The following is a 23,692-nucleotide window of genomic DNA, read 5'->3' on the forward strand; positions in this document are numbered from 1 at the left end:
CTTTCTGATTAGTGTTTTCCCGCGCAGCTACCTTCACAGCGCCACCTCTACCTTGTCTCTGTTTTAGTTGTGCCACCCAAAAAAGCCACTGCAACCGAATTCCCTAGTCTCAATGCACCCACCAGACCAGCATCCCTTAGGGGCCAATACCGCTGTGGAACCCATGTGCCTACTGGTGACAAGAAGGCTATTGGGTTTCCTGTTGAACGTTTCTGCTAGAAAACTGCTTGTATAAATAAAGCATACAAAAGCTTCAAACCTTTAAGCATCCTGTTATATAAAACCTTTTTGATAGGAAAGGCCCATAACTGGAAAACTTGGAAATACACCTTACCTCAAAAGTTCTGTTCGAGTCGAGGCCATATGTTGATGATGGGAAGCATGCATAGCTGTAGATGTTACCCTCTCTTGAGAACCACTCCTGAGTTAATGTGCCATTGATGATAGTATCAAATTCATTCATCTTCCTGAGCACCTGAAATAATATACTAGGATTAGCCCTTTAGGCTGCAACAGAAACCGTTCCTGTAACAATAAATGCCATCTACATCAGTGTGAAGCAAGAATGCAAAATGGGATAAGAATCACTAAGCGATTTCCAGTAGCTTGAACAGCTATGGCAAGTACATGATGATAATTTATTACAAAGTACAGTTGCTTGCTACAACACGAGCACAATGTAAATCCTGTGCATTGTTGCGCTTACGTAGGAACTGGGACACAATCGGAGACGACACAGAACAGATGTGCGCAATCGTCTCCGATTGTGTCCCAGTTCCTACGTAAGCGCAACAATGCACAGGAATAACAACCACCAACTAGCCCAATTTGAAACTCTCACAATGTAAAGCTGCATTAAAATGCCTGTATCTGCTCCTAAATATATGAATTCAGCAAGTCTAAAAAATATATGCCCATTCATATACAGGAAGCATCAAGGAATCTTCTTCTTTCAGGAAAATGTGTTTTGTACTATAAAAAAAAAAAAAAAAAAAAAGAATGCCTCACACATAAATGTTATAAAATGCACATACAGATCTCACATGCCCACATGCCCTAAGCATAAATCAATGGCTTTGTTCAGATGTGTTACCTCTGAGTAGCTAATCTCTGTGCCTGCTTGCATTCTGTATAAGGTGAGGTCCACTGCAGACAAAGCCACATATGTTCCTGGGTCTCCATAGACAGCCACTTCAATTGTGTCTCCTGTTTTGTCCTTGCGGTTGTTCAGACTCACATTGAACTGAAATGCAATGCATTCATTGTCACAGAGGTCTCAACAAAGTGCCGACAATAACAAATAATCTAGATGTGTACAGATATATCCTACAAAAATTATATTTCAGTAGGCATGCGCACCCTATTAGCTATTATCTGCTAATCAGGTCCACAATCAACAATACATTCAGACTTATAAGCTCGAATAATAAACTGTCGCTCAACAGATTGAAGCAAAAATAATTCTCAACTGCATGCTTACACATAAATTACATAAGCCTTTTGAAAAGCAGGCTCAATACAATAAAGAAGTGCCCAAGGTTTTAATTAATATATAGGGGCAGCTTTGAAGCTTCATGATTACCTTGTCAATGGATATTCCGTCAACTGGAAAAGTCAAGCTTTCAGCGACAACCTCACTTCCTCGTGCCAAATCGTAGATAACTACTGTAGCTGTAGGCGCCATCTCAGGGGACAAGGTTACTGCAAATGTCTTGATGCTTGAAGTCATCTTTTCTTGACCAGAAAGCAAAATGATGCCCTTTGCAATGATCTGTAATGTGCAATAAGCTTCATTACTCACAAATGCTAAAGCAATCACACACAGAGCATTCTGCATGAGATTCAAGAACAAAGTGATGCAAAAAAGCATGAAATATGGCACCTAGTAAACTTTTACCTATTCAGAAAGTTGTTGCATTAAAAACATAGTTATAACAAATACCCAACTTTGCTGCCATTGAAACTAATGTATTTGTTGTAAGGATTGTGGTCCTCAGTGTACCGAGCATGCAGTCACTGCTGTAGTGGGGTCATTGCGAGAAGAAGGGGACGGCAGTAGTGCTGCTGGCTCCTTCCGAAAGAAAGCTCCTCAGAGAACTGCTGTCAGTCACCCTCTCTTTTTTTCTTCCCGCATAGGTCTCCTGTCCCCATTGGGCCAACTCTTACTGATATACAGAGCATTGTTTTCGCACAAGGCCGTGCGCAGGAAGCGAACAGGCAGAGTGCCACCAGCACAGTCAGCAGCAAGGTGCGTAGAGTTTTTCCTCCGGGTTTCCTGGCCTTTGTCAGGGAACCCGGCAAACAGCAGAGTTTTCCCACCGGCCAGTAACGGTGATGATGCAAGATGAGCCATGGGTGTGCAACCTGTGTGGTCAAGATGAGCTCTGCGTATTCTGTCTTCTTCATGCAGTGTCGCACTCGATTCCCCCATTTGCTTGACTGTAAGGCCTGTGAGTGCCCTCAGCTCCACTGCAAACGAATGTGCAGTTTTTGCCTCGTGCCGCGGCCCCGCTTTTGGGAGCTGCGGCAGGGCTATGGGCTGTACTGATGTTTGGGAACTAGCGCAGTATTTTGAAATGCAGCTTACAGTGTAAAAAGACACTTGTGGCCTTACTTAACTGCACGCTCCCTTGTTTGAAGCAAGAGTGCAGGTGCGCGGTGAATGCTGGATGTGCCCTCAGCTTGCTTTGGCCAGAGCACGCATCGTTTACTGCCTTATCTATACTGGCTTACAACATGCTCGCTGGTTAATACAAAATCAAATAATCGACCTAACCACCAGCATCAGCGGCAGTGTGCAGTGGCACATTGTTTCTGCCATTCTGCTTGAGAATGAAAAGCAATGAACTTGGCACCGATGCTCACAATGAGGACACTGATAGGACGTGAAGAGACCTGAAATCCAGAGTGTGGGCCAGGGGCCCTGCTCTGAAAGAGCTGCTCATCCCCACAGTTCTATCGCTGCTTCCATTCTTAAAGCCTTATCTAGCATATGCCCGAACCATACGGATCGGTTGCATTGTGCCTTCCTTCGACAGCAAGAGAAAAGTTATTGCTTTATGGATTGTTTTGTAACTATGTGGCCTGTAGAAAAGCCTTTCCAAGTGAGGACGTGTCTACATGGTCAGTTGCAATATGCCACAAGCAATTCCTGACAACTAGCTATGTCTTCCATGAGCTCACTTCAAACATACAGCATCTGCACATCAAGCCAAACACATATAGCACATTCCATTATTTGCTACAGAATATTCACTTTGTAAGTGTAATTCCTGACGAATGTATGAGGTAGTCCTGTTTAGCTGCAATGACACTGGGGTGAGTTGCAACGCTGAACAAGCCAGTGCGAGAATTCGAAAATATGGTTGCTTTTTACCACTGTCACTATCATGAAGATACGACATTATGCACCCCAAGGTGGCTCTTAGTTGATGACAACACCAGTGAAAGGCTGTAAAATTGGGACATAAAAATCGCTTTTCATTTAGCAAAATGAAGTAAAACTCGGCCATGCGCATTTTCGAGTAGTGAATATGGCACCTTTCTTTCTTTTTTTCAAGGTTGTAACCATGACCAAACTCATCACAGCTAATTGAGCCATAACACCACTCCATGCATACATCTTGCGCAATCCTGCCAACCACATATTTAAGGAGGTTTCACACTAAAAGTCACCACCTGAAAAACAGTATGGGTTAAAGGAATAACCTTTTGGAAAAAAGCATGAAACAGAAACATTTGGTCAGGATTGGTATTCGTGAATAACACTGTGCAACTTTGAATTCTTGAGTGCACGGCCACACTCAGACAAATATACTTTCTTCACAGCCTATGTTATCCACAAATTTTGCGGCAGAGAGCATGATGCCACAAGTTTCAGGAACACTTGCATGGGATTGTTTTTGTTCTAAATACCTAGACGGATATACATTTTTTTGAAGTTTTTGCAACCTCCCTAAATACATGTTTAAATGTCCAGTAAAAATCTGTAGCTTAAATGCGAGAGCTCATACATGTGAGATGAGCAACCTGTTGTCGTACGGCCCAAGATGACAAATTCTTGCATGTTAATTGGTGGCCAAATACAAGCTACAGTGCTGGTGTGGCAGAGAAATATCATCAATGTTCAGCAATGAAATCATCTGCTTCACACCAAAGACACTGCTCACATCTTCCAGTCAGGTGTCATATAGTCACAAGGGCATCTATCGTGTGCATGCCGCAGATGTGCTAGTTGTGGAGTGCCTAAAATGTTCCCTCCGCCCGGCCCATAAATTTTACGTATGCTGACACATGACATACGCCACTATATACTAAACATAATCAGCCATAGTTGTCCAAATAATAAAACAAAAATTCAAAATGAGAAAAGAACCATTTGTGCAAGTACTGAGATTTGTAGCACACTATTACATAATCTACATATCTCTGAGCAGCAGCAACAACACCTAATAGCTTGCCACTCAGCAACAGAATGCTGGTCTGCAAAAAACTGCTGTAAACTTACCAAGTATGAAAACCATTCAACGTAGTAGTTGGATCGAACATGAAAGATAATGTATTCCCCAACCTGCAAATAAAATATAAGTTCAGTTTATCAACCACTTTAACAATGCATACCAGTGCTTCATTAATGAGTACATTATATCTAGGGATGTAAGAATACACGAAATTATGAATACAAATCAAATATGTTCATTATTCAATTCATACTCAAAGAACTGATATTCGTAATTTTCGAACATTAGAAAATTTCCGAATAGACCGAAAATTTCCAGTTCAACACAATGCATGACCGCATGGACTCTGCAGTGAAGCATCCTCAAAGCACGACCGGGCTGCTTTAGAGAAGAGGGACCTCCTCTATTGGAAAGAGGGCTTTCCCGGCAGTGTGCACAAAGCACCTGACAAAACCGCGGGACATCGTTGTCTCTTGAGAGTCTCCTCAAATGCAGACAACCATAGTGCAGGTGCTCATTGGATAAACTTTCTGTAATGCAAACGGTTTTTGGCAGTTTTTTCAGGCCCCTTTGAAAATCCGAACTTTCTGTTAACTGGGGCATTTTTTCTTTTTCCTTGAAGGTCGAATTAATGAGAATTTACTGTATTCAGCAGCGATATGACAACTCCACCTGGTTTCATTCAGGTTCTTCCTGTACAAAGAACTGATATATACAGAATGCTGTATAAATGTATACTGGAGTTTTCAGTAGAGTATATGCTTCTGTATTAGATCAATTTAATTTGCAAATGCCACATAACTTTGAAATAAACAAGATAAACAATGACTGTTACTTTTAATTTTCAATTCTTCTTTAACTGATCAAATACTCGATATTCGATTCGGTATTCGGAGGCGTTTTTTTCCCATATTCATATTCAATTTGTATTCAAAAATTCAAATATTAGCACACACCTAATTATAGCTTAACACCATTTCGCAAACCTTTTTCAACATTTCTCGGGAGTTAAAACAAGAGCAAGCTATGCACAACAGTTGAAGCAGAATGCTACTTCTAAGAAGCAGCAGAAAAAACATTAAGCTCTGGAAGATATGTGTAAGACACTTCATTTTGCGATTTCAAACAGTAGAACTGCACTTTTATGATAGCGCGTGCTGCATTTTCCCAGTTATGCTTTCGTGAGCCAGTTTTGATTGCTTGCTAGTCGCAAACTCGGGTGCTACATCACATCTGCGGCGGCGATCCCGCAGGATACGACAAGAGTGTGGTGTCAAGACATTGCTGGCATTTTGACAGCAAGTGTATAGCGCACATAGAACAGTGACGGCATGATGGCGAAAGCTGAACGCTACACTCCATCGGCGCTTGACCACCAGAGTTCCGGCACGCAAAGCACACGCAGCCACCACGCACGTTTATGGCCGCCATGAATCCTGCTGCGGCTGTCAGTGCGGTTCCATTGCCTCTGCGACACTACCACAAGTGACTGAAGGCGCAAAAACGAAACTATGACGCCGCAGACTATACGCGTCCAGCGCTGTACAGGAAACATGGCGAATGGTCTCGTGCTTGGTTGGTTTATGGGTTATAACACCCTAAAGCAACTCAGGCTATGAGAGACGTCGTAGTGGAGAACTCCACAAAAGTTAGACCACCTTGGGTACTTTAACGTGCACTGACATCGCACAGCACATGGGCACCTTGGTTTTCGCAGCCATTGAAAAGCGGTCGCCGCAGCCGGAATATGATTCCGTGTCTTTGGGTTCAACAGTACAGCGCCCTAACTACTGAGCCATCATGGCGAAGCGAATGGCCTCCTGTCTCAATGCGTACGCCAGCCAATTGTGGGTCATAACCCTGATTGAGTACCAACGCGTCTCGCTTGTACTATCGTGCCCAGCTATGAGCTACATTGTGCGTGTCTGGGCTGTAGAGTAAAATAACCGACAAGTGGGAACACTCTCACAGGGCCCCAGCGGCTGACTTTGGCTCTCAGCGCACCTAGCACAATCAATGAAGCGTGCCAGCCTCAAAGATGGGTACCTCGAATCATTACCGAATCTCGGAGGCCACAATTTTACTTTGAATATGCTTTTTTTTTTTTGTATGCATTGCATAGTTTCACGCAGGCGCATGCGCTGAGTCACCATTTACATCTTGTAACGTCACTGGAACTGGTAAAATTGCGCAAGCACGGAGGCCGCTCAGCCGTGGCCGCTTTCTTTATGAATAAATGGATATATCGATAAGGCTGAACCCGTTCAATTGGGTCACGGCAGCGCATGTCACCTGGTCCTAACTAGTAATATATATTTATTTTGTAGTTAATCTTGCCTTAATTTTAGCAGCCAGATAAATATTTGGACAGGCATTAGCTGGGCTCCAAAGGACGAGGACAGCGTAGGATTAAATAAGCGCCTGCCGCGCTCCCTTTTCGCTGCTGCCGTCCTTCCGCCTACAGCCGCTCAGGCGTCGCAAAAAGTTTCAAACATTCTTCGCTGGCAGAGCAATAGCAAAGCTTTGCAAATTCCAGACGTGAATGTTGGAAATAAAAAGTAGCAGATAACGATGCACAATTTTTTCATGTACTCATACTCCGTGCTCTATGACACCTATTGTACAGTGTCCGCGATTTGAAGGTGATCACTTCATGCAAGACTAACCTACTCAAATTAAAGTACTCAAACACAGTTCCTTTCGTGAGAACCGAACAGTGAATGTGTAGGCTTTGCTAGCCGAATGATTCCTCTATCTTGCGCAGTCATGTTTGTTGCAGACTAAGCGGTCGTGACACTGCGAAAAATTTTTTGGTTTAGTCAGAATGAATAAACGTGAGAACCTTCAAATCGCGCTATACTGTAGTATGTATGTACATCTCTACCTCAAGATCGCAATCTCAGGACCAAATAAAACGTGCCGCGACACATATCACAACTAGAATGCACCTTGGGGAACTTTGTACTCGTTGCGATTTGCAAGTGGTGGTTGGTGGGCGAGTAGGAAGAGTAGGCCACAAGGCTTGTCCGAACATGGCCATACGTGGGATCGTAGAACTCTGCCTGCAAAAAGAAAAAAAATAATTTACCAATTTAAGTTATTGAGTATAAGCGCGTGAAGCAATGGCCAACTAGGCTCTCACTCAGGCGAGTGCGGGGATTATTTCTGATATGCAACGACATTAGAGATATTTAGTTTACCGCTGCCGCTTACCGCGGACGTCTACCGCTACCGCGCCCCGTTAACACAGCACGCGCTGATTGGCCCCTGCATGCGGAGTCCGCCGGAATTTGACAGGTACATGCCGCCATCTTCGCCCGCGGGGTGATCTGCGCATGCGTACTGACGCTCGCGCGATAGCGGTAGACGGTAGCGGAAATCGGTAGCGCTAAACTAAAAGTCTCTCGCCAAGTGCCGCGGGGTGCACTAGCAATTCTCACTGCAAGCCATGCATGCTCACTACAAATCGTTGTAGCGCGTCATCAGTGCCGAGCTACAACGATTTCTATAGATAGGGATAGAGTCAGACCGCACACGCTTATGCTGCGTCGGAGAATAAAGCCCAGCTAGAATAAAGCCCCCTTCTCCCGCAGTACTCGTTATGAGATGAGGCAAAAGAGCGCGACCCTGAGGCTGCCTGAGTGCACTGGGAGACAGAACGTTGAAGCACACCGACAGCCTAAAGAAGATAACGCTCAAGGCCCACATGCGCAGGAATAAACAGAAAAAGGCGCAGTGCGCAGTGATCTGCCCCTCACAAGTAGAACGCCAAAATCGTTGCAGGAAAGTCTGGAAGTATAGGAAATCGGCCGCCGCGGAGTGTTTGGAGCCTGTGGGTGAGGCATAAAACCCAGGTAACGCAAAACATTGCCTAAACGTTGCCTGTATGTACGAACTTCCACACAACGTAATGCGACAAAATCTCACATTGCTGCGACGTTGCAAGACATACGTTGCCCTGACATTTAGAGATTACGTCATCATAACGTTTATAGGCATACACAGCACTGACGTTAGGTGTACACATCTCACCAACGTTTTGATAACATTGCTATTGCAACATTTATAAACAGGCCGAGTTAGATATTACTGGCAAAGCTAATAAAGCTGCAAAAGTGAAATGCGAAATTCCTGGTTGGACAAGAATATATGCTCAAGTGATAAATTTCAGCTTTATAACATGGAAACAATTTTAGATAGTAATTATTTTCCAACAAATCATCAGATCACAACGGTCAAGAATATCACAAACTATACTTTTATTAATTTACAATACTGTTGAGAGCCCAACAGACAGTGAAAATTATATCATGGACATGAGCGCAAACAAACACCGTGTTGTGGGAATGGTTTTGTCATTGTCAGAGAGTACCAAGCAAAGGTATGGTTTTTACAATGGGAGCGCACAAAAAATAGCATCTGCATTTTTCTTGATCGGTAAGCACACACATTTTGTACCAATTTCATTGATGCTGCACGTACTCAGACCCCGTGAAAGTCCTCGGGCTCTGTAAACACCTATGTCAACAGACCACAGCGTTGCATCATGAAAGTTACTAATATCGGCATAGTGCTGCCCGCAAATAAGGACGTCACCTTCAGCTACTATAAAATTTCTTATTAGGACAAAATTTCCACCCGTTATCCTCACACAGCTGTCTTTTGGCTTTGTAGAAAACACTTTTTTCCCAATCGTAGTCTTACTGAATCGCTGCACCCGAACTGTTTCAGGGACTAGTCCATTTATGTGAATATTGAACAGCTTGATGCCATCACTTCTAGGAGTCGCTGGTTGCTTGAACTGCTTTAGTTCAGCTGCTCGCATAAAAATTTGTTCCGTAGGAAGGGCATGGCCTCTGGCCAGTCTCTTCAGCTTTCCTAGAAAAGCTTCAAAAGGAAAGGCTGAAAATAGGGCAATGTGGCGAAACCGTCGCACATCATCTTCCAGATGCGAGAGGCTATGTATGCTAACATTTTAGATGCCACTGCCATAAAGCTTACCTGCCTCTGTAACGAAACTAAGCAGCAGCTGCTCAGCATATTCACACAAAGTCATATAAAGATCGGGTGAGGCCAGTATTGTGATGGTACAACTTAGCTTCAAAAGTGCGTGTAAAATGGATGAGCAAGGTGTTGCTTCAGAACAATGGGGCCAAAGTAAACAAGGAAGTTTCTATACTCGGATGCCTTCCAAAATTCTAGAACACGCAGGGTCCTTGGAATGCGCTGAAGCTCCTGTGGAGTGTTGACAGCCAAAGTAACTAAGTTCTCAGAAATGGCCCTACGTGCACTCAAAGGCAGCATTGACACTGATGGGGCAGTGATGTCCAATACTGCACTAGAAGTCTTTTTATAACTCTTAAGCAAACCAAACGCATATAGTCTAGTGGGAACCAGTCCGATGCCCAGCTTGAGCAATGGTGATGTGCAATTTGTGATGATCAGGCTGTGTCATGTTGGTGAAGTTTTCACCTGTACGCAGAGGGGCCAACACATCAGGAAATATAACTTTCCTATGCTCTACAGAGTACATGCCTTTTTGCATGTACTTTTCACATGCATAGTATGCTGCATGTATGCGACATGCCCGCGCAGGCATGTCGCAAACAAATGCATGAACAATCACTAGGGAACACAGCTTCACCATGTTGCAGTCCAAGCTCTAAAAGTGAACACTCTCGGGTTTTGAGTCCCCTATGTAGAGAGCTGCAAGGAAAGGTTCATTTCGCGAGCTTTCTTCGGCTCGCACAACCACAGGCCAGAACTGTTTCGACGAACTCCTAGATAAGGGCACACCATCGACGTTCATTGTCAGGGAAATCACTGAAGCGCTCACTGATATGGCTCCACTTTCTAGTTGCTGAATGAGGTTTCCAGTGACGCCAAAAAAGCAGTAAGTGCCACTTCCCATGCTGGTGACAACTGGCATGAGGCGTCCGCAGCAGTGTTCTGGCATCAGAAGGGAGGTCTGGGTGGTGCGGCTGCAGAATTTTCAGAAGCTTAGTGATGTGGGCGGCAAAAATGTTATCTACAGCCCATGAACGAAGTGGGTCGTGCAAAGCCGGAGCTAAATCCACCTCACTCTCGCTTGACGAAAAATCGCGGAGCTCACTGCTGCATGAATACTGCTGTAGAATTTTTTCTTAAGACTCGGCAACTTCGCCAGTTGGCGGTGGATCAACGGGGCACAATGGAGAAACCAATTCTTCATCGTCATTGCTATGATTACTAGCACTGGACTCACTGCTGTGAAACACCACCCTCTCAAAATGTTCCTCGGCAGTAGCTAAGTTTCAACTTGTAAGGGACTGCTGTACAGTAGGGCTATCAGATTGGCAAAGTGCTGCTATTTTGGTTGCCCTGCGTCAGAATTTCTGTCTTCTTCCAACATCAATGATACACCACTATGTCCTCTCCATCGCTGGTAGACACAGCTTTACTTGCAAACACGAGCGGTACGCATCATGGTACACTGAAGGTCATCGACGAATGAGCAGTATGATCACTTGCTTCAGCTACGCACAAGTATCGGGATTATAACAGCGCAAAGCTGATACATCATGATAAGGCGTGTTCAGGAGAAAAAGCCACTTTTCCGCACTGCTACACAAGCATTACCCGTGAGATGTGAACACACACAGGCTGGGCTTGAGCTTGGCTCGACTACACCTCGTTTGTGTGCCATACATTGCTTGTCTTGGCCGTCTTGGCCAACGAAAGCGTTTATGTAATAAATAACCATAAATAAACAATTTTTTGCAAATAAAAAAACTTTCACGCAGTAAATTACTAAGCTTGAACATTAGCATAAATTAATAAATATTTATTTCGTATTATTTTGCTGCGTTCAGGCGGCACCATGCGGCACCACATTCAATATGGCGGGACAAAAGAAACACGACGACATGGCTCTTGTGGGGCTTAATGGAGCTTTTTTGCACGTTATGCCTTGTCTTGCCACTTGCCTGTGCTCGTGTGCATTTTGACTTTGAGTGCCTTCGTGCCGACTTCGCAGCCGCATCACGTGCGAACTCAATCTTCCGACTGCATGCACTGTTCATCGCTCACAGGTGAGTTGCTATTGCTTTGGTGACCTCCCTTTTGGCTTGTAGGCATATCTCAGACTGCCGCATCTGGAACCACATTGGATGCGCCACGCGTTTTCTGTTTATTCCTTGCAGCTTTGTTAATCAGAACTTCTTTGTCATTAACGACTGGCCATGCATTTTCGCAGCAGAACAGTGCTGCGCTGCCCCGCATCACAGATGTTCAGCAGAGCTGCTTGTGTTCTGATCAGGAGACAAATGCTGAAATTATTTTGCCTCTTTGGCGGTGTGGTCACCGTGACAGTGTCACGCTAACGCCTGAGTTGTCACGCCCGTGTCAAGAGCCGCATCATTAGGTCTGTGTGACCGATTAGTGTCATTAATCGTTTGCTCGAAGTGTGACTGAAAATTCGTCTAGTTTGATAGCCCACAGGCCGCCGGTTGGGGCCACCAGCCAGCCATCTCGCTAACTAACTTGCTCAGTGTTTGTATGCGCCCTTTGCCATTCCGGTTTAGCATTTTGGCGCTTTGTTTGTTTGTTTGTTTGTTTGTGTTTGTGTTTGTGTTTGTGTGTGTGTGTGTGTGTGTGTGTGTGTGTGTGTGTGTGTGTGTGTGTGTGTGTGTGTGTGTGTGTGTGTGTGTGTGTGTGTGTGTGTGTGTGTGTGTGTGTGTGTGTGTGTGTGTGTGTGTCATCTGCGTGGACTGAAAATAGTTGGAAGTTAAGTATGCTGAAATTCTTCGCCACGACTGTGTTGCGCTGTTTTTACTTTAGAAATCAGCAGTAAACTTCTTGTTGATGAAAATTTCTAGCACATGCCAAGTAGGAGATAGTGTTTGCAGCGATTTAATTTCCTGAAACGCCAGCAATAAGTGTGCAAAGAAAACTAGTTTCAATGACATGCATCTCGCTCAGCTGCTGGCAAAATACACACTGACCATAAATTGACTCTCATTGATTGAAAACTTGAGCAGTGAAGTGCAACTCAGTAGTGTCTCTTCAACAGAGGCACTTAGAAAATAATGCCTTTGACTTGGCACTAGTGCTTGTTATGCTAACTGTGCTATATTCTTGCAGGATGTTCTACATCGTCGAATTCAGCAGTGCAGACGGAGTTGCTGCCGTCCCCAAAATTCTGGGTGCAGAATGAGGAAACATTATGGCCGTCATACCGAACCCCGTCTCGTTGCCCAAGCGCTATAAAAGACTGCGAGGAGCCTGGAGAAGAATGGATTGCACACAAATGCCGAATCTTAGGCGAGACTAGTACGTCATTTTTTTTTTTGTCACAAGATAGTATTGTGATTATAGGGTAGTTGGAGCTTTAGGTTCTTGGTTGTGGCAGTGTACAAAGGCAACGATGCACATAAGTTAAGCACTGCCAGAGGGGAGAACTTTTGAACCAAAATGGTGAAATAATCACACATTATCTTAATTTAATGACTCTTATCAGTAATCGTGTTTGTTGCTCATTGGCTCAAGGTTCCTGTTATAGTGATATTGTTATGCTCTTATTTTAATAATATTGTTGCTAAGCAGTTGTGAACGTTGCCTTTTCACGGGTCTGCTTACTATTTTCATTCAGTTTCCCTTTAGCCGTGTCATTCAATCTTTCTACACTGAACTCTTTGCTTGCTGCAACATATGCTGACGCAAAGAGAAGAGAGAAGAAAGCTGAAGAGATGTCAGATTTGACAACTGATGAGGAACGGCTGACAAAAAGGCCAAGAAAGCCCACCAAGAAGGCATTGTATGGAAGTACGAGTCCAGTTTTGCTGCTAAAATGTTTTTGCCTGATATGTTTACACTTTCTATATTAATCATGCATATTCCATTTGCTTTGCTGCTATATTTGTAAATGTTACTTTAGCAAGCCACTATTGAAATAACTGAATTGAAACATTTTTAACTGCAGTGTCGGATGAAGACGGCAGCAACGTTCCAACAAAAAAAAAGGAAACAGAAGGCTCTTTTTGTTTGTGAGGAAAGTGAAAGCGATGAAAGCTGCGATAATCATCGCCTACCATCTACAGTTCCTACACAACAAGCCAAGCAACTACCATTCGTTGGCCGTCCTCCACCGAGACCAGCACAAGTACCAGTGAGCCCAGCAGCACAAGCAGAAAGCGGCATCCAAGGTAAAAACTTGCATTGTGCCTGTAGTGGGTGTTGTAAGCAACATTTTACTGTGCACTGCACGTTATAGCTTTATATTTGTGGTTTTATTCTGGCACAAATATATATTTGGCTATTTTTTAAATTCTGGCCAGCAGTCCATTTTTGCTGCTGCGTATTTTCTAATTTTTTTTCTTTTGCTCATTTCAGGGCTTCTGAAGAACCTTGTGCAAAAGGTGTGGATTCGTTGAGTCGTATAATAGATTGAGATGCATAATTCAATGTATGCATAAGCGTGTTCACAGTTCATAACAGATGTAATGGGTTTTGTTAATTTGTAGTAAATATCAGTGTGTGTCTAGGTTTACTGCCCTAAGTCTGTGATATTGTTTTGTTTGCGCAGTGGCCCTCCGGCAGTCTTGCCTGTTGGGCAAGGAAGTGGACATGAGACATGACATTGGCGACCATTTTCGCCACGCACCAGCACGCTGCAAAAAACGGTAGGTCTGTTATGCTGTGTACGGAAGCTGGACTATCATTTAGTCTACTTGTGCATCAAGCTGTGCAAAAACTGGACTTGTCACAGTCACTTAGCTTACCAGCATATCATATGGAACAGCATAGGCAAAACCTATGGGACATAAAAGTAAACTTCTAGGATATAGTGTAAGGCCATCAATTTTGCATCAGCTGTAATTTTGATGGTTTTAAAAGCGGAAATTCAGTGGGTGTCCTGGTGTTCTTTATTTTTGTACTATCTATCCGATAAATATTGGCACGCTCCACACACAAGTGATTCTGGTCCTGCAAATTTAGTTTTAGATGTCTGATTACTTTGTAAGTGCTGTCTTGAATTTTGGCTGAATAATAATCTTTTTTGTGTTTTTGTTCTTTTAATTTAGTGGCCTAATTCATGGAATGGATGACCTGGCAGCTATGTGATTGCTCGTCTCTTCATGGAATTGCTGACTCAACAGATGTACAATCATGCCAAATAAATTGTGTAAATGATCTCACATGTGCACCTGACGTAATTTTTGCACTGGCTGTGTCATTCAAGTGACCGGTCAGCAGTCAGCAGACCACGATTACTGCGTAACTGCCTTTTGGTCGGTGCCTTGTCGACATATAAGCATACATTAGTCACTTCAGGAAGGCAGAATGCACTCATGCACGATTCATCAGCTATGGCTGCACCTTGTCTAGTAGGAACAGATGTTGCGGGTTATGTAGCTTTTGCCTAGAAGCTCCTTGAGGAAGGTACCGCATGCATTGTTTAGAATATATTAAAGTAATGTACAGGCAACGTTTTTTTTTTGTCATTTTTTGTTGGCATAACGTTGAAATAACATAACGTCAACGTTTTCAGAACGTAGGAACATTAGGGCATAACGTTATCTGGTGATCAAAAATAGTGACATTAGCAACAATCAGGCAACGTTGCTCTCTGACATTTGTGGCCATTCAGATAACGTTCCAGTGACATTTTGCGTTACCTAGGCTATGGCACAGGTTTGTCCAGATATCACGGCAGCGCCGGTTAATGATTTTGGGGTAGAAAAAAAAAAGAAAAATGTGGGAAAATTTTGAGCCTTCCCCATGTCTGTCACAGGCTCTACTACTACCGGTTTCTATCGTGTTGCTGGCCACATAGGTGCGCTCCTCAGTAAGTTTGTGGAGATGAAACTTTCACTGCAACCTTAAGTGGAAATAGTGGAAAATAATATATAGGGAGACAGACAATAAAAAGAAAGGATATCAAAAAAAAAAAAGAAAAACATGCGCAGGACTACAAGGGCATAAAACAATGGATAGAGCGCTTTACGGAGCACGACCCGGCCTCCGGGTGACCACGCAGCGTGACGGGGTCGGATTCGCTGTCTACGAACTTGTCGATAACGAACTTGTCACCTGAGCAGACTTGCGCGGTCTTTTCCTTCCCTTGGACCCCTCCTGTTCGCAACACCGACTCACCAAGCGGACCGCGGATGGGGGCTCACCTCGAGGCGAAGGGCCCGCACGGCGTTCACGGCGGTCGGGTCGCTGAGAGCGGGCGTCGACTCAAGAATCAGCTCCCAGATGCCCGGCGATCCCGGCACGGCAGTGGCCACCGGCTCGGAGAGCTGGCCGCCGCCCGCGCCGCCGCTCACGAAGGTCACCGACGGCGTCACGCGAAGCATCTCCTCCACGCGCTTGTTGCGGAAGTACTCAGCCGGCAGCGGAGAGCCATCGCTGTACGAGACGCTCACCTGCGGTCAATTCTCATTATTCGTGTGGGCCATAGTAAACATCAGAATATAAGCGCGTTCGAAGGATGGGAAGCAGTCGATTATAAATTTGGGGCTTTCTTTCATATTGGACTTCTGCTTGACGAGAGAATATGCATACGGTTTTCCTTAGAAACCGTGTAAAAAAAAAAGCAAGAAAGTGTCGCTTATTAGTCACACTGCTTTAAATAATCTCAAATATCAACCGATCACAGTCCAAAGAGCCACGCAGTAATTTTGCCCACTAAATGAAAAGGCATCTGTAAAGACCGCTCTGCTTTCATGAGAGCGTGTTCCACAATCCGCGGGGGCTGTAGTGCTGCCGACGGCGTAACCACTCACGTAGGCCTTGAAGGGCATTCCGGGGCGAAACACTTGCGGAGACGAGCCCAGAAAGCGCAACTGCAGGCTGGCGTTGAACACGATAGACTCGGAGAAGCCAGTCTCGACCAGGTCCAGGAAGCGCTCCCCGACGAAGGCGGTCACCACCACCTTCATGCCGTCGAGGCGCGACACGAGGCGACTCAGCTCGCGCAGGGAGAAGCTGAAGTCCCGCACTCCTTCGAACTGCGCGACAAGACAGCGGCATGCACTCAGCGCGTCGCGTGAGAGAGGCGGCCAATTTTCCTTTGGCCACTTGTTTCTCTGCCTGTGCGGTGCGGAAAGTACGGCTCAACTTACGTAGCGGTACACCTTCTCGATGTTAGGGTAAGAACTGCGGTGAATCTGGTAAGTGGGGTTGATCGGTTCAACAGTAGCGCGAAGTGTCAGGTTTCCCGTGACTGCCGCACCACTTGTGAAGCTGTTTGAGGAGAGAGAAACGTAAGCGCGCTCTCAGGTAAGCGAAAGACCAGCGGGGGCACGCAGCGGGACTCACTTGGCTACGACAGTGCCGTGAATGTACTCTTGCGTCGCCATAAAGAATGTTGGCAGTGTGACATTGACTTCAAACCTTGTTTGGTCTGGAAAGGCACGAAAATGGAGCATTTTGAAATCCGGAATTCCTGACGCGTCGCTTCCCAAAAAGTTGGCGCATAGCTCTCGTGACGCAATACTCACAGTACTCTTCTACGACGAACGATTTTTCTTCGACTTGGCCCTAAGGGAAGAAAAAAAAAAACAAAGGGAACGAAAAATTAGAACAGATAAAGCACGCAGAACAGGTAAAACACACCTGAGCAATGATTTGAATCGTCCACTTTCCGTAATCCGGTTGCGGGGACAATGGGTACTCCAGACTCACAGCACCTGAAGTGAAGCCGACATCAGTAGGTCACCGCGCGAGAGATATATAACTGAACGCTTACCCAAATTTGTTCGCCTGGAAAGCCAACGGCGAACAACAGTCCGGTTTGGAGTCAGCATGTAAACATCGACGGCATCCGAGAATGCCTTGAGCTCGGTTGTGACTGGCAGTGCGCGGAAATGAACTGAAAAGCAAGCAGAAGAAGCACGTCTCCTCACCCGAACGAATTTCTCTTAAATAACCATGCCAGCGCAAACATGATACCGTCGCTTATTCCACTATTCCATCCGAGGCTTGCCGACAAGGAAGAAAAAAAAAAAAAAAAGGTCAGCTGCACACTCGGGACCCTTGTGCAATGTAAACAAGAAATACAGGTCGCAATGACGTCTGTTCCTGATACACATAACGCCAGTTCGGCTTAGATTGTGTATTCGAGGGGTTTAGCGAATTTTGGAATATTGCACGCATGTCCGAGCAGCGACGAGCGCAGACACGACGTAATCAAAGCACCGCGGTTCGTACGTTGTCTTCGCAGTGCCGCGCACAACCCCGAAAAGCGACCTCAATCGGAGCCCCCACCCCTCTTCCCCCCTAGAAGCAGTGTCGTGCGTTCTAAAATTCAATGACTGATTTCGACTCTACGTAGCGACAAAATGCGACAATCATGTGTGCCGGGACTGAACCACGGAGACAAAAATAGCGAATTCACGCCAATCTTTACGTTGAAGCCCACCATCAAAAGTGCGGAGCCTCAAGGGAGAACGCGGGAGAAGCGCAGAGTACTGCGCGACACCCTCCTCTAGAAGAGGCACGTAAGCATAGCGGCCCATGCATAGGCGGGTGCATGTCGCATAGAATTCCTCACCCGACCTCCCCTCTGCCGGTAGCCAGTGATTACTGCTGCAATACGTCGTAATATATGCCCACTCAGCACAAAGCAGAGAGTTTGGATGCGCGCAGGTATCTTATTAGGACTGGCGAAATATTTGCGGGAGCCCGATTAGCCTCCATTGGAAGAGATAAAAAAAAAAAAAGGAGGAAAAGCGAGGAATGCCGTGTGTTTACCCGTCTGGCCTTGCTTGTAGAGTGGTCGGTCCGTCTGAATAAATATGGTCATTGAGCGCTGAGAGAAGTCGAGTGCAGTCTCGTAGGAAAAGGCAGTGCCGCCCAGGACGCCGTTGATGTTCCCTTCAACCCTGAGTCGGTAGCTGCCCGACACACTGGTCGGGGGAATCTGCAGAGGAAGACACGAGCAAATGTATTCTATACGGTGGCCGAGGCAAGCTTCGACAACCAATTAATTCCTTCGTAAGAACAGGAAATAAAAATAGACGGCTGTGCGAAAAAAAAAAAAAGAGTGAAATGGGTTAGAACACTTCGCTCACCATTGTCCCTCTGTTAAGAAGCAGAACAACGCGATGGTACGTTCACCGAAAAGAGAGCAGCACACATAGGTCACATCAGAATCGGCATATTCGGGACAGTCCATGACGATGAACACGCTAAGAGCTTTCTGTCGACAAAAAGGAGTCAGCGCACTGATTACTTATTTGCGCGCGCAGTCCCCTGATCACACCAGTTCTTGTGAAAGCCATGAAGCTTCGATTTTTATTGTGAGCAACTATCATTGACTACTGCGATACACTCTCCTTCCGAGAATTAATTGCAACTATGGGGAGGAGTTGGAATCAATTGGAGCCTCTTTATTTTTATTTATTTTTTTTTAAGTTCATTGCTGCTGACGGGAATACAACGCCATTCCGAATAGACCGGAAATGCGTATCGAGCCAGTCCGAAATGTCACGACCTCTGCGGCCGTGCGCACAAGAAACAGTTGGCGTCGATTAAGAGTACCTTGAGGAGGATCTCCTCCGGTATGGGGGCCCTGCACTCGCGGCTGTTCTGCGTGACCTCGACGCCGTTGCGCTGGATCGATGCGAGCACTGTGACGGGCTCCGGCATCTGCAGCAGGAGCGTGACCACCACTCGGTACGTCTGACCCGGCCGCACCAGCCGAGAGGCCACGATCAGGTGAGTCCTGCGTGAGAACGCCACGCACGCGCCTTCTTTCTCTCGCACGCACACACACATATCACTATGCCAATTTCTTTCCTACAGTGCATTCAGCCAGGCACTAAATAAAAATGTACCAGCTCGCGTTTTCAAATTTTTTACAGCGGTTACAAGAACAACGAACAAAAAACCCGCCCCCGCAGCCCGTTAGTCCGCACTCTTTCAAAACTACACCGACAGGTACACGGCAAACATTTTTGAAATGTCGAAAAGGAGCGGAGGGCAACCTGGGACAATTTTGAACGCTACGCATCAGTCTGTTAGTCGGTATTCGGCTGCAAACAACCGCTGTGACATTTCCATTGGCGGATACCACACTTTTGGCTAAGTTCCTTACCGTGAGCGGTGGATGCATGGCGTATACAGCCGCTTGTCGACGTTTAGCAATTATTTACCGGCTCATATATTTTACTCTCAGAGATCGCAAAAAAAAATAATAATAAAAAATAAAAAACCGAAGCAACTATACAAAGAACAACAGAGTAACGGGCGATATGTGTCCATGACTCCCGAGGGAGCTCTTCGGGCACCGCAAAGCCAAGACTGTCGCTGAAGGGGTAATGCATAGCCTTTTACGGACTGAGGCGGCACCCAGCAAAAGCTCGGCCACTGAAAGCGTATACGAAAGCATACGCGAAAAGACTTGACCCGGTTAAAAAGAACAAAGCGATAACAAGGGCTGCCAGTAAACGAGCATAGGTCAGAATAACAGGGAGCGCTCACGCCTCAAATGCACCAGCTAAGAAACCTCCTTTGCCTGGCGGAACAAAAATGTGCGCCTTTCCTGGTTGGAAACTGAGCGCACCATTTCATGGTGGAACGCACATGGCAAATGTAATGCAAGACATAAAAACGGCCCAGTTGAGCAATCAGCTTGAGCCGGCGGCTGCGCTCTGGCCCTCCACGCGCGAACTGGATCCGGCAGCTTCGAAAGTTGGAAGGGCGTCGACACAACGTGGCATGAGCTTCCTCCGCATCACCAGTAGCACGGCGGCACGACAGTCCAGACTGCCCTCAAGAGATCCGTCTCCTTTAGCAGCAGCTCGGATAGGCAAGGCGATGGACATTTTGCAGTGTCGATATAACATCACTCGAAAGCAGCGCGATGTCAAGGGGAGAAAGCGATAAAGGAAAATCTTTTTTTTTTTTTCGTTCTTCATGTCTATCCCTGACAGCGTCCCTCCCTTTTCTCCCCTTGCTTGTTCCCTTCCGTTACCTTATTTTTTTTTCTTCTAAGTCGTCAACAGAGGATGAGAAAAATGAGGCAAAATTAGGAAGCGTTCATCACTCGTTTCCGGAAACAGTTTCTGAAATTATTCCGGCAGATGGCGTGAACGTGGCTGCCAGTCTTTGGGAGTTGCGCGGGAACTCACGGCTGCTGGTGGTGGATGGGCACGCTGTCGATCCTGTTGTCCGTGTAGCCAGCATACTGCGTGGACGACAGCGACAGCAGCGCCATCAACAGCGACGGCACTGCCAGCATGGTCGCCCTGCAAGATAAGAAGGCGGCATCTTAGACTCAAACTGCCATTCGGTTCGAGTTAAGGAGACAAGCGTCAGATTGTAAACAAAGAAAGGTATGGAGCTGCGGTCGAAGGGGTGCATACAGGCAAAAACACGACATGCCTGCACTGCGCCAAGCGGCGCTGCCTTCGAAACCAACTCGCCCGTGCGGGTATTTAGAAATGTACGCGGCGCTTATATGCCAAGAAATATCATAGTAGTTATGCACTTTTTCGGCCAATTACCTCGGCGGAATTGCCTGGCAATTTATCCTCTAATTGGCAGCAACGACAGGCGATTTGATTGGATTAAATGAAATCGAGATAGCGAACAGCATTTTCATGTAGCGAGTATTTTGAGGCGCTTTCTCCACGCATCTTCGCGCTGGAGAATGCGCAAGAACATGAAAATTGAAGTCAAGCAGTTACTTCGAATGAGAGAAAAAATACGACCTCTCTGTGCCGTTCAACTGCCCAGCGTGTAGCTAACTAAATGACGTTTGAGGCAACAGTCCAGGCCTCGCTCCACAGTGTCCGTATGGAGAGCCTCAGGAATTATTCCACTCATTTTGCTCTCTTGGCTTTAGGAGAGCAGCACAAGTGTATATATAGAAGTTTTCTTCGAGCTTATAATGAAAATTACGCTCATTCTTCTGAGCAAGATATTTAAAAATCATACATTAAATTTGTTACTCAGGCGCGCCTCTTATTCTGCATGATCTTAATGCGCTTATTTTCCCTCCCTAATAAGGTGTCACTTTGAGACGTCAGACCTTATACACCAAGCTCATTCTGCTTACGTCAGAGCGACTTTTGGTGTGGTTAATTCCGAACGAACTTCAATGAGAAAACTCCGATAACCCGGGAAATAAAGCTCCGTGACTTTGTCGAGATCTTAGCGACGTTTAATCGCTTTCTGTAGAACCGATGATGAGAAAAAAAAAAAAAAAAAAAAAAAAAACTACGTGTCATGGAATACTGAATTCCCAAGTCCGGTAGACATCGCTCTTAGCGTCTCGTGTAGCCCCTGAGGGCGACTCGTGGCAGTTGTGTCCCTTTTTTTTTTCTGCATGAACATATGTTCGGAATACAGCGCGGCCTGACAGCGGATCTACTCCATTCGGTTTAGGATTACATGCACACGGAATATCGCGTTTAAACTCATGTTGGGAGCACGACAAAACGCGAACGAGCTCCAGGCTTTGTCCTTGCTCTATTCGTCGCCCGACCGAAGCGCAACCACACGAAGAAGAGCCGCAAACTAACCGACCGTTGACCAAGTTCCAGTGAAGAAGCGTAACGCGAGCCGCAAAGGCGATCGTCGCCGAAGAGGTTTTAGCGCTCACGGCTGCTGCCCATCACTTTCGCCTCTTGTTGGTAAGGTCACATGCTGTATAAAAGCAGGGATAATTGGAGAAAGTAGGTCCTCTCATTTAACACAGCGGAACCATGCTGGAGGAAAACAAATAAATGCGACAGCAGCCGATCCACCACGAGCACATAAATACCACCGCCTCAGGGCCGAGCCAGCAGTGCGTAGCAGCTTTGCACAGAGCTCAAAGCCTTAGTCTAAGCATGGTTGACCACATCGCTAAAGTCGGATACACGTGTACCCCAACACCATGTAGCTCCTTCAAATATGTTAAGAGTGAAAGCCCCCGTCCACACCAGTCCGCAGATATCTTTATAGAGTGCCAGGGGTTCACAAGAGACCAACGACGCCGCTCGAATGCAAACTGAGCGTGGTAGGAAATTTTTGGCAAGCACCATATACGTGGCGCCGCAAACCTGCGGTCGACTCTCCACACGCGGTGCCATGCAACGCCTTGTTAAGAGAGGGAGAGAGAAGCAAGGAAGGAAGGAAGGAAGGAAGGAAGGAAGGAAGGAAGGAAGGAAGGAAGGAAGGAAGGAAGGAAGACAGAGAAAGAGAGGGAACGAAAGAAAGAAAGAAAACAGAGAAAGAAAGGAAGGAAGAAAGGAACGAAAGAAGGAAGGAAGACAGAGAGAGAGAGAGAGAGAAAGAGAAAGGAAAGAAGGAAGGAAGACAGAGGGAGGGAGGGAGGGAGGGAGGGAGGGAGGGAGGGAGACAGAGAAAGAGAGAAGGAAAGACGAAAGAAAGAGAGAAAGGAAGGAGAGAGAGAGAGAAAGGAAGACAGAGAGAGAAAGAAAGACAGAGAGAGAAAGAAAGAGAAAGAGGAAGACAGAGAGAGGAAGGAAGGAAGGAAGTGAAAGATCATGTGAGAGAAAGAGAAAATCTCGGGGTCAGAGTTTAGCTCAAATCTAGGGGACGAATATATGATAAAGGAACAACGGTACTTTTTCTTTTTTTTTTTTTTTTCGCTGCTACTGCTATCACCAGTCGAAATAACCAGATCCTCAGTGCCAATAAGCCGCATGACATCATGGCGACAACCTCGAGCTCTGAAGCTTGCGCCACTAACTATTCTCACATATGTTAAGTGAACGTTGGTGTGTCAGTTCAATCATGCTGAAAACGCTCGAGATTGTTATCGACGAGGCGCGAAAACCAGTTACCAACGGTGGCGACGAAGTTGAAACAAATCGGAAAAATTTTCTCCGCGATCGTGCCTCTTGCCGCAGCGGTCGGTGCATGTGAAACAGGCTTATAAGTCAAATGAACTACAGGAATTCAACATGGCCATTTCAAGTGTCTAGCGAGAGAAATGGGCTGGCAAATTTGAATTGTAGGTACTTGTAGAAACAAGCTTTCCAAATACAGTCCCAATACATACGGCTGATCACCGACTCAGATTTACTGCATCGAATATTCATGTGAGACACGTCGCCACAAAGACGTATTCCGCTCTTAACTCGACAAGGTTGTTTCCATTACTGGCGTGCACCGAAATTGTCCGTTCTGTGCTTCAATACGGTATTATTCGCTAGCTGCCCTAGCTATACCAAACAATCATCGAACGAAGGACCGATTAAAGGGAAGAACCAGCCGGTAAAAACAGCACGGCA

General features: G+C 45.8%; 2 protein-coding genes across 5 annotated transcripts in view; one reads left to right on the plus strand and one right to left on the minus strand.

Moving 5' to 3' along the window:
* The window catches only part of Mcr (macroglobulin complement-related), a 198,744-nt gene that overhangs the window by 49,657 nt on the left and 125,395 nt on the right, over positions 1–23,692 (minus strand). For both annotated transcript variants that reach the window (XM_084589834.1, XM_084589835.1), the window contains exons 2-16: positions 20,579–20,695; positions 18,987–19,170; positions 18,198–18,366; positions 17,194–17,316; positions 17,061–17,134; positions 16,946–16,985; positions 16,764–16,848; positions 16,568–16,688; positions 16,229–16,453; positions 15,620–15,868; positions 7,409–7,522; positions 4,508–4,570; positions 1,583–1,771; positions 1,094–1,243; positions 335–475 (exon numbers count right to left, since the gene is read on the minus strand). In XM_084589834.1, coding sequence (XP_084445960.1) covers positions 335–475; positions 1,094–1,243; positions 1,583–1,771; positions 4,508–4,570; positions 7,409–7,522; positions 15,620–15,868; positions 16,229–16,453; positions 16,568–16,688; positions 16,764–16,848; positions 16,946–16,985; positions 17,061–17,134; positions 17,194–17,316; positions 18,198–18,366; positions 18,987–19,170; positions 20,579–20,688 — 2,037 coding nt within the window. In that variant the 5' untranslated portion in view covers positions 20,689–20,695. The remainder of the gene's footprint in view (positions 1–334; positions 476–1,093; positions 1,244–1,582; positions 1,772–4,507; positions 4,571–7,408; positions 7,523–15,619; positions 15,869–16,228; positions 16,454–16,567; positions 16,689–16,763; positions 16,849–16,945; positions 16,986–17,060; positions 17,135–17,193; positions 17,317–18,197; positions 18,367–18,986; positions 19,171–20,578; positions 20,696–23,692) is intronic.
* On the plus strand, positions 13,395–14,717 carry LOC146205148 (uncharacterized). Of its 3 annotated transcripts, XR_014704132.1 has the most exons (4): positions 13,400–13,642; positions 13,830–13,855; positions 14,023–14,119; positions 14,522–14,717. XR_014704132.1 is itself a non-coding variant. In XM_084589836.1 (3 exons), exons 1-3 carry the CDS (start codon positions 13,426–13,428, stop codon positions 14,559–14,561), a joined length of 354 nt encoding a protein of 117 aa, XP_084445962.1. In that variant the 5' UTR covers positions 13,395–13,425; the 3' UTR covers positions 14,562–14,717. The 3 variants fall into 3 exon arrangements, 2 of the variants coding, with proteins under 2 accessions (XP_084445962.1, XP_084445963.1); XM_084589836.1 differs by lacking the exon at positions 13,830–13,855 and having other exon boundaries at positions 13,395–13,642; XM_084589837.1 differs by lacking the exon at positions 14,522–14,717 and having other exon boundaries at positions 13,398–13,642; positions 14,023–14,395.

Source organism: Amblyomma maculatum, chromosome 1 (genome assembly GCF_055883805.1).
Source record: "Amblyomma maculatum isolate TAMU_Amacu chromosome 1, ASM5588380v1, whole genome shotgun sequence".
NCBI lineage: Eukaryota > Metazoa > Arthropoda > Arachnida > Ixodida > Ixodidae > Amblyomma > Amblyomma maculatum.

Coding starts and splice junctions, on each gene's coding strand:
- LOC146205148 (XM_084589836.1), top strand. CDS start 13,426: ATGAAGACGGCAGCAACGTTCCAACAAAAAAAAAGGAAACAGAAGGCT. Junction 13,643..14,022: donor AGCAGAAAGCGGCATCCAAG/GTAAAAACTTGC, acceptor TTGTTTGCGCAG/TGGCCCTCCGGCAGTCTTGC. Junction 14,120..14,521: donor CCAGCACGCTGCAAAAAACG/GTAGGTCTGTTA, acceptor CTTTTAATTTAG/TGGCCTAATTCATGGAATGG.